The sequence below is a fragment of the Schistocerca cancellata genome, chromosome 8, assembly GCF_023864275.1.
Source record: "Schistocerca cancellata isolate TAMUIC-IGC-003103 chromosome 8, iqSchCanc2.1, whole genome shotgun sequence".
Lineage (NCBI taxonomy): Eukaryota > Metazoa > Arthropoda > Insecta > Orthoptera > Acrididae > Schistocerca > Schistocerca cancellata.
In genome coordinates this window covers 50,620,228-50,635,852 of record NC_064633.1, presented here as the reverse complement: position 1 = coordinate 50,635,852, position 15,625 = coordinate 50,620,228, and the positions used below count along the sequence as shown (strand labels likewise).

The following is a 15,625-nucleotide window of genomic DNA, read 5'->3' as shown; positions in this document are numbered from 1 at the left end:
ATCTGCTGAAGGTCTTCTGCCTCACTACGAACTGCCAATGAGAAAACAACGAATAGGTAAAATGTTAGTGCAACTTCCCACACTTCAATCCACTGTTGGAAAGCCAAAGCCAAAACACAAAAAATAAGACCTGATGGAACTTTTGTAATTTGTGCCACCGATACACACCAATTTTATCGAAGCCTATCCCACGAAAAAAAGATCAGTGAACCATCATCACCCCCTGGTACTCACTCACGTGATGATGCCGCTACTGACTTGGGTAACAATGTCTATTCCATATGACACATATGATGATTGTAATACATGTTGAAAAGTGTTATCTTCTAATTAGTAAAATTATAATGCAGTGCTGTAACTTTCTATAACAATTAAAGCCTGTTATTTTCATTATGTACTGTGAGCTTTATCACTCTGTTTATTTTAAGTAAGAGGTAAAGGGGTCTATGTGCCGATTTCCACTTTCATACATGTCAAACATAAAACGGATGCTCCTCCTATTTATTATCATTGGTAATAAAAAGCTCAGGAAGCTAGTGTTCATCTGATACGGTCGAAATATTGAAATTCTAATTTTCCCTATTACCAAAACTGTCAATTGTGATTTGAGTTGTCTGGAACAATAATTTGTTATTTAGAACCTTTGATTTTTGTGGCCGTCATAGACTTTCTTTTGCATAAGTGCTGCACCCAAAGAGATTAATATCTTCGTAAAATCCGAAAAATGAATAGTTGATGGAAGAGGGAAAACTGTGGAATGTATGAAAATGAGAATCTGAATGACTCAAGGACCAACCGATAGAGAAAATTGTGTATAAAATGGCATAAATAACGTGTTACTCGAAGTGATTAAAATTGAGATTTAGCAGGAGCGCGAAGAAGCTGATGTGTGAGCTATAAATGACAGAGCAATGCGGCTTTTTACTGAATTAGAGCTAGGAATGATAAATTACTAAGGAATACTTATGTGAAACTATACTACATCTTATTTTCTTGTATACACTGTCTGTTTAGAAAAGGATCACGCCCATACAACAATATACCGGACATCGCAATCTGTTTTGACTGAAAATCGGCGATTGTGAGTAAATCTAACATATTAGATCTTTTAAGTCGCCACACACTGAGCTCCGCTTCAGATCTCGGAAGACTTGCCATGACAGTCGACGCACTTGTCACGGCACTTGTGACCTCCTAACAGTCAAAAAGTAATTGAACTTTGGACTCCAATTACTGATCCGCAGTATAACAGAATTGTGGACCAGCTACATACAAGGATAACAACGTTATATAGGAAGCTGTCTGTACTGTAAATAGTGTATATAAATATGTTGATGTTTTAACTATTAAATGAATGTTGAAGCGCCTTTGACACCTCGTTCACCCACGGATACATGTCCCACTAGGCTATTCCTTCCTATACTGCTCTGAATTTATTTGTATTTTTCTTAAAAGCAGTTTGATTTGAGTTAGTTTCTCGCGCAAGACAGTAATAATCATTTTACTGTAGATTCGCGTTCAGTCAAGAAAGGATCCACGCGATCTTACCGAAACTAACGAAGGTAGATATTGCAGCATCACTCACCATCTTCGTAAGTCACCACGTAGGTGAGACAGGTGAGACTTCTTTGCAAATACCTTGTAACGCCTTAATGCATATCCTCCTATTTCCATCTATTGTTCTATAATTCTTTTTCCTTGTTTTGTTACCTCAATATATGACATTTCTGTGTCTTTATGTATTGTAATTGTTTTACTATATATATATATACACTCCTGAAAATGGAAAAAAGAACACATTGACACCGGTGTGTCAGACCCACCATACTTGCTCCGGACACTGCGAGAGGGCTGTACAAGCAATGATCACACGCACGGCACAGCGGACACACCAGGAACCGCGGTGTTGGCCGTCGAATGGCGCTAGCTGCGCAGCATTTGTGCACCGCCGCCGTCAGTGTCAGCCAGTTTGCCGTGGCATACGGAGCTCCATCGCAGTCTTTAACACTGGTAGCATGCCGCGACAGCGTGAACGTGAACCGTATGTGCAGTTGACGGACTTTGAGCGAGGGCATATAGTGGGAATGCGGGAGGCCGGGTGGACGTACCGCCGGATTGCTCAACACGTGGGGCGTGAGGTCTCCACAGTACATCGATGTTGTCGCCAGTGGTCGGCGGAAGGTGCACGTGCCCGTCGACCTGGGACCGGACCGCAGCGACGCACGGATGCACGCCAAGACTGTAGGATCCTACGCAGTGCCGTAGGGGACCGCACCGCCACTTCCCAGCAAATTAGGGACACTGTTGCTCCTGGGGTATCGGCGAGGACCATTCGCAACCGTCTCCATGAAGCTGGGCTACGGTCCCGCACACCATTAGGCCGTCTTCCGCTCACGCCCCAACATCGTGCAGCCCGCCTCCAGTGGTGTCGCGACAGGCGTGAATGGAGGGACGAATGGAGACGTGTCGTCTTCAGCGATGAGAGTCGCTTCTGCCTTGGTGCCAATGATGGTCGTATGCGTGTTTGGCGCCGTGCAGGTGAGCGCCACAATCAGGACTGCATACGACCGAGGCACACAGGGCCAACACCCGGCATCATGGTGTGGGGAGCGATCTCCTACACTGGCCGTACACCACTGGTGATCGTCGAGGGGACACTGAATAGTGCACGGTACATCCAAACCGTCATCGAACCCATCGTTCTACCACTCCTAGACCGGCAAGGGAACTTGCAGTTCCAACAGGACAATGCACGTCCGCATGTATCCCGTGCCACCCAACATGCTCTAGAAGGTGTAAGTCAACTACCCTGGCCAGCAAGATCTCCGGATCTGTCCCCCATTGAGCATGTTTGGGACTGGATGAAGCGTCGTCTCACGCGGTCTGCACGTCCAGCACGAACGCTGGTCCAACTGAGGCGCCAGGTGGAAATGGCATGGCAAGCCGTTCCACAGGACTACATCCAGCATCTCTACGATCGTCTCCATGGGAGAATAGCAGCCTGAATTGCTGCGAAAGGTGGATATACACTGTACTAGTGCCGACATTGTGCATGCTCTGTTGCCTGTGTCTATGTGCCTGTGGTTCTGTCAGTGTGATCGTGTGATGTATCTGACCCCAGGAATGTGTCAATAAAGTTTCCCCTCCCTGGGACAATGGATTCACGGTGTTCTTATTTCAATTTCCAGGAGTATATATATATATATATATATATATATATATATATATATATATATACATACACACATATATATATATATATATATATATATATATATATATATATATATGCATTTATGTCGATGTATAATTGTTTGCTTTGTGAATATTATTTGTATTTTTACGCTGGGTCTTGCCTAGGGAAAACTATGCTATCGAACGAATACGTCGATAGGTCATGTGGAGAACCAAAGTGTTTAGGATCTTTGGTAATGTTAACTCTGTCGCGTGGAGCGTGGGCAGAGGGAGAGTCTGGCTGGGGTGGTGCAGTGGAACAGGTGTGTTGTGTGAAGCTCCCGCGAGTTGCCATGCTTCCGGGGTTTGGCAGCACGTAATTGCGCTCGACTTGCAATGATAGTTTCTGACACGGTGTCGCGGACGGGAAGCATTAGCTGGCGCACATCAAGAGCCCGTTTCGCCTGGTGACCGTGTCGAGAAGAAGGCGCACCAACACCCAGCTTCTGCAACAGCGACGGCCGACAATGAGTGACTGTCGCCACCTCCTCGATCGACGGCTTCAAACCTTCAATCAACCAACAAGGAAGTCTGGAAGCACGTAACGTTTTAGAACTGTATGGCAGGCCTCAGCTTTTCAAACTGTTCAAATCACAAAATTACAGCAACGTAGCATGAACCTTTGTTGCTCATTGTCCCAATTGCATTACCAAGCAGGGTCCCTTCCTTTTCCGGAATGAACCCGAGTGTCATTGAAATTCAAACGCCAGCATCATTCGATTTCACTGCTTTAATTTCAAAGTTCAGTTAAGGAATTATAGCTGGCTACAATATTTAGATTACACAAGCACAAATTAAGAGTGCGAGTTTTGTTACCGTATTTTAGCTTACCTGTGACTGCAGCTCAGCTTGGTACATACTAAATTTTACTATTGTTAATTGTTCAGAATCATTTAATTCAAGTTCAAAGTTAAATCTCTTATTTCTAAATTGCGTAGATTCAAGTAGCTTTTGAAATGATTGTTGAGGTAGTACAAGACTAACCGTATTTTACTGAATTTCGATGTGCATCAGAAAGAAAGCTCACTATTAACTTCAGTCACTAAATTAACTTTCGATTTTCCGGTTTTATTAATTCTTTTGCTAAATTAAGTCAGAGTGTAGCGAAATTTATTACTTCTGACAAACTTTCAGTTTTCACACTACACGCGTCAACCTTCAGTTGCCACGCTTCTAGTGCTAATTATATGTGTAATAACCTTTCTTTTTCAGTTACTATACTAATTGTCCTTAGGACTGGCGACCGTAATTTCCCCCAAATCTCAAATATCTAATTACCGCTAGTTAATTGTTAACGTAACGGCCGCACATTTACTTTCTTTATTACCTTTACCCCTTTTCAAAATTAATTTCCACCAGTTTCATTTGCATTTTTCCTTTCATTTAGATGTAACCATTTCCTCCTTCTTTACCGACAGATTAACTTCGGTGACGATTGCTTTTCCCAAATTTCCATTAGGTACACGCGGTTTAATTTTTCACTGTCATTAAGGTCGATAAGTGAGGGGGAGGTTACAACCCTTGTGCATCGGAAAACCTTGACAGCAAAGTAATGTAGTTGTGTTTCTGTAACATGAACCAATAGGACGTTTAAAGAAATCGACGTCTTAATGTAGGAACGAAATAGAAGCAGATTTTAAGGAGAAATTAACTACACAGCTTATATATTTATTTGTTGATGACAGAGCCAGCGAGTTTAAAACCTGACTATCATAGTTCATAAATTCGAAGATATGTTGTAACTTGTGGATCCAATCAGTAATAAAGTCTTCTGCGACATGCAACATATCAGTTCTACTAGCAGTAACTGTACAAAATTATGATATTAATACAGATTTCCGGTCTTATGTGTATGCAGAAAATTTTAGATGTATCTTATCAATGTAACTTTGCTAACGAACTAAAGTTAAGTGTGGGAGTCCATTAGTAATAAATAAAAATAAAAGAAGAAACAGTTACAGGTACAAGCCCTTATCGCAGATAGCCGTAATACGGCGAAGACACACCTTGAGAGACGTCATGGTGCTGAAGAGCTTGTCACACTCTCCGCTATTATGTTTCCACTGCTGGTCGGTGGCGGTAACAGAGGCTAAAGCTTGATTTGCTGGCAGTTCTTCAGGTTTCTGTGACGATTCTTGTTGGTCTGTAGGCTGCTGTTGCCGAGGGCACAGAGGCTGCAACAGAGGGGACTGGGACTGTTGGAGTTCCTGGAAGTCCAATGGAAGCTTTGATGGTGGTGCTGGGTGTGACGGTGGCGGCCGGAGCGGTTGTGACGGCGGGAGAGGCGGCGTGGTGCGAGTGGGATGGCGGATCTGCTGTGGAGGAATACCGGGAGGTGGCACAGGTGGCGGTGTTGGGGGGCGTGGCTGCTGCTGAACTGCGTAAAAGCACTGGGGCTGCTGCAGGTTTTGAGGTGACGTCACAGCTTTCGGCCTGCAGGGCTGGCCACTACTGCTTCTGCTGTTCATGTCGTTGGTTTTTGGGCATATCTTCTTGTCTGCAGGTACTTTGCCTATCAACCGCTTCAGGAGAAGGCTGTCGTCCTCCTGCACAATCTGGCACGTTGGCGGTGCACTGGAGCCTCCACACTGCTGTATATGGAAAGTCTTACATGAGTTGCAGCACAAACAATGGACCTAATACAGGGAGAGAACGAGACTGCAAAGATTATTAGTCAAAAGTTGGAACAAGCTAGTGACGGTGGGAAACGCTCAGTCCTGAGACAGATCTACAGTCAGGTTCGGTGGAGTAGTGGGAAAGCTAGCGGTTAAACCCGGAAAGTGAGAGGCCATGGGATCGAATCCTGATTGGCATACAGATCTTTTCCATGTGCCTTTAATCTAGTGTGAAGAGTCGCCAGCAGCGACATGTGGTTAGGATTCCAAGCTAAGATCTAGATCTACCTTATACCAAAGGATTATTGGTGTAAGTTAACGACATGCAAGTCTCTGAAATGGCGAACTTGCACCAAGCCGTTCAGGTATATGAAGTTATTATGTTATTATATAAACAATGTCTCTCCCCATGAACCATGGACCATGCCGTTGGTGGGGAGGCTTGCGTGCCTCAGAGATACAGATAGCCGTACCGTAGGTGCAACCACAACGGAGGTGTATCTGTTGAGAGGCCAGACAAACATGTGGTTCCTGAAGAGGGGCAGCAGCCTTTTCAGTAGTTGCAGGGGCAACAGTCTGGATGATTGACTGATCTGGCCTTGTAACACTAACCAAAACGGCCTTGCTGTGCTGGTACTGCAAACGGCTGAAAGCAAGGGGAAACTACGGCCGTAATTTTTCCCGAGGGCATGGAGCTTTACTGTATTTTTTAAACGATGATGGCGTCCTCTTGGCTAAAATATTCCGGAGGTAAAATAGTCCGACATTCGGATCTCCGGGCGAGGACTACTCAAGAGGACGTCGTTATCAGGAGAAAGAAAACTGGCGTTCTACGGATCGGAGCGTGGGATGTCAGATCCCTTAATCGGACAGGTAGGTTAGAAAATTTAAAAATGGAAATAGATAGGTTAAAGTCAGACATAGTGGGAATTAGTGAAGTTCGGTGGCAGGAGGAACAAGACTTCTGGTCAGGTGACTACAGGGTTATAAACACAAAATCAAACACGGGTAATGCAGGAGTAGGTTTAATAATGAATAGGAAAATAGGAATGCGGGTAAGCTACTACAAACAGCATAGTGAACCCATTATTGTGGCAAAGATAGATACAAAGCCCACGCCTACTACAGTAGTACAAGTTTATATGCCAACTAGCTCTGCAGATGACGAAGAAATTGAAGAAATGTATGATGAAATAAAATAAATTATTCAGATAGTGAAGGGTGACGAAAATCTAATAGTCATGGGTGACTGGAATTCGGTAGTAGGAAGAGGGAGAGAAGGAAACGCAGTAGGTGAATATGGATTGGGGCTAAGAAATGAAAAAGGAAGCTGCCTGGTAGAATTTTGCACAGAGCACAACTTAATCATAGCTAACACTTGGTTCAAGAATCATAAAAGAAGGCTGTATACATGGAAGAAGCCTGGAAATACTGACAGGTTCGAGATAGATTATATAATGGTAAGACAGAGATTTAGGAACCAGGTTTTAAATTGTAAGACATTTCCAGGGGCAGATGTGGACTCTGACCACAATCTATTGGTTATGATCGGTAGATTAAAACTGAAGAAACTGCAAAAAGGTGGGAATTTAAGGATATGGGACCTGGATAAACTGACTAGACCAAAGGTTGTACAGAGTTTCAGGGAGAGCATAAGGGAACAATTGACAGGAATGGGGGAAAGAAATACAGTAGAAGAAGAATGGGTAGCTCTGAGGGATGAAGTAGTGAAGGCAGCAGAGGATCAACTAGGTAAAAAGACGAGGATTAGTAGAAATCCTTGGGTAACAGAAGAAATATTGAATTTAATTGATGAAAGGAGAAAATATAAAAATGCAGTAAATGAAGCAGGCAAAAAGCAATACAAACGTCTCAAAAATGAGATCGACAGGAAGTGCAAAATGGCTAAGCAGGGATGGCTAGATGACAAATGTAAGGATGTAGAAGCTTATCTCACTAGGGGTAAGATAGATACTGCCTACAGGAAAATTAAAGAGACCTTTGGAGATAAGAGAAACACTTGTATGAACATCAAGAGCTCAGATGGAAACCCAGTTCTAAGCAAAGAAGGGAAAGCAGAAAGGTGGAAGGAGTATATAGAGGGTCTATACAAGGGCGATGTACTTGAGGACAATATTATGGAAATGGAAGAGGATGTAGATGAAGATGAAATGGGCGATACGATACTGCGTGAAGAGTTTGACAGAGCACTGAAAGACCTGAGTCGAAACAAGGCCCCCGGAGTAGACAACATTCCATTGGAACTACTGACGGCCTTGGGAGAGCCAGTCCGGACAAAACTCTACCATCTGGTGTGCAAGATGTATGAAACAGGCAAAATACCCTCAGACTTCAAGAAGAATATAATAATTCCAATCCCAAAGAAAGCAGGTGTTGACAGATGTGAAAATTACCGAACTATAAGTTTAATAAGTCACAGCTGCAAAATACTAACGCGAATTCTTTACAGACGAATGGAAAAAGTGGTAGAAGCCGACCTCGGGGAAGATCAGTTTGGACTCCGTAGAAATCTTGGAACACGTGAGGCAATACTGACCCTACGACTTATCTTAGAAGCTAGATTAAGGAAGGGCAAACCTACGTTTCTAGCATTTGTAGACTTTTGACAATGTTGACTGGAATACTCTCTTTCAAATTTTGAATGTGGCAGAGGTAAAATACAGGGAGCGAAAGGCTATTTACAATTTGTACAGAAACCAGATGGCAGTTATAAGAGTCGAGGGACATGAAACGGAAGCAGTGATTGGGAAGACAGTGAGACAGGTTTGTTATTCAATTTGTATATTGAGCAAGCTGTAAAGGAAACAAAAGAAAAATTGGGATTAGGAATTAAAATCCATGGAGAAGAAATAAAAACTTTTAGGTTCGCCGATGACATTGTAATTCTGTCCGAGACAGCAAAGGACCTGGAAGAACAGCTCAGAGGAATGGACATGGTCTCGAAAGGAGGATTTAAGATGAACATCAACAAAAGCAAAACAAGGGTAATGGAATGTAGTCAAATTGAGTCTGGTGAAGCTGAGGGAATTAGATTAGGAAATGAGACACTTGAAGTAGTAAAGGAGTTTTGCTATTTGGGGAGCAAAATAAGTGATGATGGTCAAAGTAGAGAGGATATGAAATGTAGACTGGCAATGGCAAGGAACGCATTTCTGAAGAAGAGAAATTTGTTAACATCGAGTATAGATTTAAGTGTCAGGAAGTCGTTTCTGAGAGTATTTGTATGGAGTGTAGCCATGTGTGGAAGTGAAACATGGGTGATAAATAGTTTCGACAAGAAGAGATTAGAAGCTTTAGAAATGTGGTGCTACAAAAGAATGCTGAAAATTAGATGGGTAGATCACATAACTAATGAGGAGGTATTGAATAGAATTGGAGAGGAGAGAGATTTGTAGCACAACTTGACTAGAAGAATGGATCGATTGGTAGGGCATATTCTGAGGCATCAAGGGATCACCAATTTTGTATTGGAGGGCAGCGTGGAGGGTAAAAATCGCAGAGGGAGACCAAGAGATGAATACACTAAACAGATTCAGAAGAATGTAGGTTGCAGTACGTACTGGGAGATGAAGGAGCTTGCACAGAATAGAGTAGCATGGAGAGCTGCATCAAACAAGTCTCAGGACTGAAGACCACAACAACAACATAAACAACGTATTATAAAATGGAAAAGATGTAGACTAATTTCGAGAATCGGAGATATAGTCCGCAGCCATCTGAATTAATTGCCTCCGGGGAACACATTATGGACTTAAGCTGTGTTAGAGCAACGCGGACACGTCACGTTAATTGCAAGTCAGTTTGAGACCCCTTAACGTGCTTGTGACCGCTAAACTGACGAACGGCTTAGGAGCAGCGGTTGGCGCGTTCAAATGGCTCTGAGCACTATGGGACTTAACATGTGAGGTCATCAGTCCCCTAGAACTTAGAACTACTTAAACCTATCTAACCTAGGGACATCAAACACATCCATGCCCGAGGCAGGATTCGAACCTGCGACCGTAGTGGTCGCGTGGTTCCAGACTGAAGCGCCCAGAACCGCTCGGTCACACCGGCCGGCAGGTTGGCGCGTTGTGTGCGTTAGACACAAAGTATTCAGACGTAGCGGATCAGAGTGGCAAAGCAAATGCATTTTTGGCTGATGTTACACGTGGACGACAGTTGGTGTGCTAGAGGCTAATCGCTGGTTGGAGTTGAGCATCACCTCCAGCTTCAGGGAAAAGGAAATGGCATACAAAGAAGCAATCTGCAAGGGAATGTGTGCGTCTTCGTTCTTTTGCGTTATTAGCCTGGCTTCCATGTAATGTGTGGTAAAGCCCAGTTAAGTAGGAATGAATCGAGTGCCTGGGACACGTGCACGTCAACGCTCTACAGTAGACATTCTGCTGTAAATCTTCGCATTTAGTGGTTCATTGGAGTCTGTAATGAGGCAATAAAGTTTGGACCGTAATTATACCGAAGATCAAATACGTCTGTTAATTCCACTATCAGTCTAGTTTATGTCTTTGCGTCAAATCAAAGGTCGAGGATCTTTACGATTTTAGATTCCTGTTTATGATCTGGAGATTATTTTACATATTTTATAAAAGTAACAAGGAGAGACAAAATAAGAAATGAATTGCTACAAGAACAGATGGGAGTTACAAAGGATGTTGTGGATAGAATTGAAAATAAACGGCTAACATGGTATGGACTTCTTAGAAGACTGCCAGAGGAAAGATGCCCTTCTAAAATATGGCGCTGGACACCTCCACGGCACAGAAAACGAGGAAAGATGGGGTGAGGCGTGCGATGAAGGACAGGGCCACGCAAGAAGAGGACTTGCAAGACAGGAGATGGAAATCTGCAAGCGAGAGACGCCGTATTGCGTAGAAAACTTTCAGACAAAAGAAGATATAACGTTTATGTAATGAAGTCTACCCCGTTTTCTCAGTAGAGACTTTAGTTTCCTTTGTACTTTGCAATGCTTCCGATAGCCGACATAAGCCGAGATGGTTACTCATTATATCTGTAGTTCTAACAGCAGCCGTTCAGAGTGAAGTTATCTTCACTTGCTTCTTCAATATCTGGTATTCGGTGCAGTCCCACGCACAGAGAAAGGTAGGTCCCTAAAACGAAGTAAAGTCAAAGTCACCTACGTGATAGAACATAAGTATAATTGGATAGGAATGGAGGCATAAATTGGGGTGTCAGCGCGTATCATACCGTTACTGTAGAAATCAGGAGGAAACCTATGTCATTATATCTGGATGGGGATATGAAGTGAACACGGCTCCCATATCGTAAAACAACGGACATTTAGAAGAATTTGTCAGAGAAGCCCGACATTTTATACGAAGATATATAAAAGAAGGAAAACGAATTGCAAGGAGAAAATGATTGGTTGCTAAAAAGATATTGTTATGTAACCACGAGCCTGAAACAAAGTGACATGAAACAGAATGGATACATCTCAGGTGTTATGATAAAAAGAAGAAACCTAACGATCGCCATCCAAAAAACAGTCCTTGCGTCACTTCGTAGACAACTTTCTATTAGTTGAACAGCCACCAGTGCGTACATACGTACAAGCACTATTCACGCTTTGAACTACCAGAATTTCAGCAGGAAGGTTCTTTCATATTAAGCAGGCAGGAGAGAGTTACAGCGTTACAGTTGTGTCGTGTAGGTACGCAGAGCGAGACTTTCCTCTAACCTGCAGCACAGTGTGCAGTCCTGTCCATCGTTACTGACAAAGGATGAGGCAGAATCCCAATAAAGTATAATTTGTATTCCCGATGGTAGATTTAGATTGGACTCAAATTCATGAATATATGTCATGTGTCGCTCTGAATAATATTCGAAAGTCGGTGAAATTAATCGTTTATGAAAAGGTAAGATACGAATTTACTCTAGCATTTAAACATCTCTGTAGGCTTGCCTGTTCACAGGCAGGGTGCGCTCTAGAAGTGTCTGCCGAGGTACCGGACACAACACACGCAACAGCAAGCCCCACCGCGCAAGTACTAGCCGTAGGTGATTCGTATTGACTGATCGAGCTAGGATGCTGAAACTCATCTCCTTTGATAAACAGTTTTCCAAAGTTTGTTCCCTAGTCATATAGACGACGACCAAAACACACACGCGGTAACACTACATTCGCCTCTCTAAGCTGAACCACTTGAGAGATGAATCTGTTTTACAGCACGACTCAGAAAATGGATATGAAATGTCCAGCGGGGAGCCAAACTACGCATACAAACTGACGTAAAATCGGGTCAAGGGAAGAGAGACATTCAGTCTGGGTAAAATGCGAAAGAGAGGGTGTCAATACAAAAGGGAAGGAGAGCCAGGGCGTTATGTTAAGTGATCCGAGGTAATTGTTTAAAAAAAAGTATTCAAAGGATGATTAAAACCCGCACATCCTGTCATTAGTGTTGTAAGTAGGCTGTTTATGTTTTCTTTATGTAAGTAGGCTGTTTATGTTTTCTTATTGGCAACGTTACATAGCGCTCTATATGAAAATCACTGGCTGTGCTGTGTGCAGTCTGTGGCTAGTTTGCATTGTTGTCTGCCATTGTAGTGTTGGGCAGCGGCAGCTGGATGTGAACAGCGCGTAGCGTTGTGCAGTTGGAGGTGAGCCGCCAGCAGTGGTGGATGTGGGGAGAGAGATGGCGGAGTTTTGAAATTTGTCATGAACTGCTATATATATTATGACTATTAAGGTAAATACATTGTTTGTTCTCTATTAATATTTTTCATTTGCTAACTATCCCAATCAGTAGTTAGTGCCTTCCGTAGTTTGAATCTTTTATTTAGCTGGCAGTAGTGGCGCTCGCTGTGTTGCAGTAGTTCGAGTAACGAAGATTTTTGTGAGGTAAGTGATTTCTGAAAGGTATAGTTTAATGTTAGTCAGGGCCATTCTTTTGTAGGGTTTTTTGAAAGTCAGATTGCGTTGCGCTAAATAATATTGTGTGTCAGGTTAAGCACAGTCGTGTATAAATTGTTCTAAGGGGACGTTGTTTCAGTGTCGATCACCGTTTTAGATCCATTCAACGATTCTTAACGTTCGTTACAGGCAAAAGAAAAACATTGTGAAGGAAAGACTACTTGTTGAACCTGCAGCTTATTGTTTTGTATAATTACGACTCACATAGAAGCTACGGAAGAAAGACTCCCCCGTCAATAAAAAGAGTAAAAGGACAGAGAAAAGTCAAGAAATAATTCAGTAACAATTTGTTTTGGTGCTGTGGACTTTAAAGAGAAAAAGAGACACTATAGTACCACTGTTATCGTAAACTGAAGTCGCAGGGGCAAGGTGCTCTAGGCACGAAGTGTGGTGCCACTAATGTAGAAAGGCTACCACCTGAATGCAAATTTTTATTGCGTCATATTAAATCTTAGAGTAAGAATTTAAGGTTAACATTTGTGTGTTGTATCTTAAGGAGCGTGCAGCTGAAATCCTGGGGAGGTGTTCACTTATAGCTGAGCCAACATTTTTGTTCATAACCAGCATAGCATGCCGAGAAGGCGGCGGGATTGTACTACCTCAAGGCAGAGAAGTAGTAGGTTTGCTATTCCGTCGGTGGAGCGATGGCAGCTGGCTGTTAACCGCTAGCTCCTCAAGATTCCAGGTCAGTACTAAACAGTATTTTCAGGCGATTGGCGACACTTACAGGGCTGAGAAGCGCTAAGCTAAAACCACGACGCTTGCCCCACCGCTCTGCTCAAGGGTCAACATCTCAGCAACTGACTCGGCTCGCAGCTGCTCCGCAAGTAAGTGAAAACGTCAGAGGTAAGGCTAGAAACGGAAAATTTACTGGGCAGAATTCGTGTTAGCGCTGTGTAGAGTTATCAGTGACAGCTAAAATACGCTACTGGCCATTAAAATAGCTACACCAGGAAGATGACGTGCTACAGACGCGAAATTTAACCGACAGGAAGAAGATTGATATGCAAATGATTAGCTTTTCAGAGCATTCACACAAGGTTCGCGCCGGTGGCGACACCTACAACGTGCTGACATGAGGAAAGTTTCCAACTGATTTCTCATACACAAACAGCAGTTGACCGGCGTTGCCTGGTGAAACGTTGTTGTGATGCCTCGTGTAAGGAGGAGCAATGTCTACCACCAACTTTCAGACTTTGATAAAGGTCGGATTGTAGCTTCTCGCGATTGCGGTTTATCGTATCGTGATATTGCTGCTCGCGTTGGTCGAGATCCATTGACTGTTAGCAGAGTATGGAATCGGTGGGTTCAGAAGGGTAATACGGAACGCCGTGCTGGATCCCAACGGCCTCCTATCACTAGCAGTCGAGATGACAGGCACCTTAACCGCATGGCTGTAACGGGTCGTGCAGCCACGTCTCGATCGCTGAGTCAATAGATGGGGATGTTTGCAAGACAACAACCACCTGCACGAACAGTTCGACTGTTTTCAGATGAATCCAGGCTCTCTTTACAGCATCATGATGGTCGCATCCGCGTTTGGCGACGTCGCGGTGAACGCACATTGGATGCGTGTATTCGCCATCGCAATACTGGTGTATCACCTTGCGTGATGGTATGGGGTGCCATTGGTTACACGTCTCGGTCACCTCTTGTTCGCATTAACGGCACTTTGAACAGTGGATGTTACAATTCAGATGTGTTACGACCCGTGGCTCTACGCTTCATTCGATCCCTGCGAAACCCTACATTTCAGCAGGATAGTGCACGACCGCATGTTGCAGGTCCTGTACGGGCCTTTCTGCATACAGAAAATGTTCGACTGCTGCCCTGGCCAGCACATTCTGCAGATCTCTCACCAACTGGAAACAAAAAAAATGGTGCAAATGGCTCTGAGCACTATGGGACGCAACATCTTAGGTCATCAGTCCCCTAGAACTTAGAACTACTTAAACCTAACTAACCTAAGGACATCACACACACCCATGCCCGAGGCAGGATTCGAACCTGCGACCGTAGCAGTCCCGCGGTTCCGGACTGCAGCGCCAGAACCGCTGGACCACCGCGGCCGGCAACTGGAAACGTCTGGTCAATGGTGGCCGAGCAACTGGCTCGTCACAATACACCAGTAGCAACTCTTGATGAACTGTGGTATCGTGTTGAAGCTGCATGGGCAGCCGTACCTGTACACGCACACGCCATCCAAGCTCTGTTTGACTCAATGTCCAAGCGTATCAAGGCCGTTATTACGGGAAAAGGTGGTTGTTCTGGGTACTGCACCCAAATTTCGTGAAAATGTAATCACATGTCAGTTCTAGTATAATATATTTGTCCAATGAATACCCGTTTATCATCTGCATTTCCTCTTGATGTAGCAATTTCAATGGCGAGTAGTGTAGCATAGCGAATCAATATTAGGAAAATGAACAAGGAAAAGTCTCCGACTAGAGTGCGAGAGGTGTTGCCAAACATATTGTAGTCATAATTTAGATGTTTCTTTAAGACATCTTTGGGGTCAGATGCCAGTGCGGAGGGTGAATAAAACTAAGAAGAAAGCGTAAAATAAAATAAAAAAGATAAAAAGCTGTTGGTAAATCGACACACAAGGAAATCTATCCCTAAATTGTAAATGGCTTAGCTTGCAAAAAAGATGTCTTCCTGTCATACTGAGGTAACCCTGTAGAATAGAATTTCTTTACTGTAAATAATGTCGATGTTGATGAGTGGTTTGAAATGTGTCTGAAGTTTCTTTGAATGTCTTTGTTATTTTTTATTGTTATTCTTTCCTCATATGGTTTGTACGATAAAGGAGTGTGTAGCATGAATG

At 43.5% G+C, this 15,625-nt stretch overlaps 1 protein-coding gene across 1 annotated transcript in view; it reads right to left on the bottom strand.

Moving 5' to 3' along the window:
* LOC126095333 (zinc finger protein GLI4-like) overlaps nt 1-15,625 on the bottom strand; it is a 139,133-nt gene that overhangs the window by 86,810 nt on the left and 36,698 nt on the right. The window contains exon 2 of the mRNA XM_049910138.1: nt 5,241-5,825. Within this exon, the coding sequence (XP_049766095.1) occupies nt 5,241-5,825 (585 nt within the window). The remainder of the gene's footprint in view (nt 1-5,240; nt 5,826-15,625) is intronic.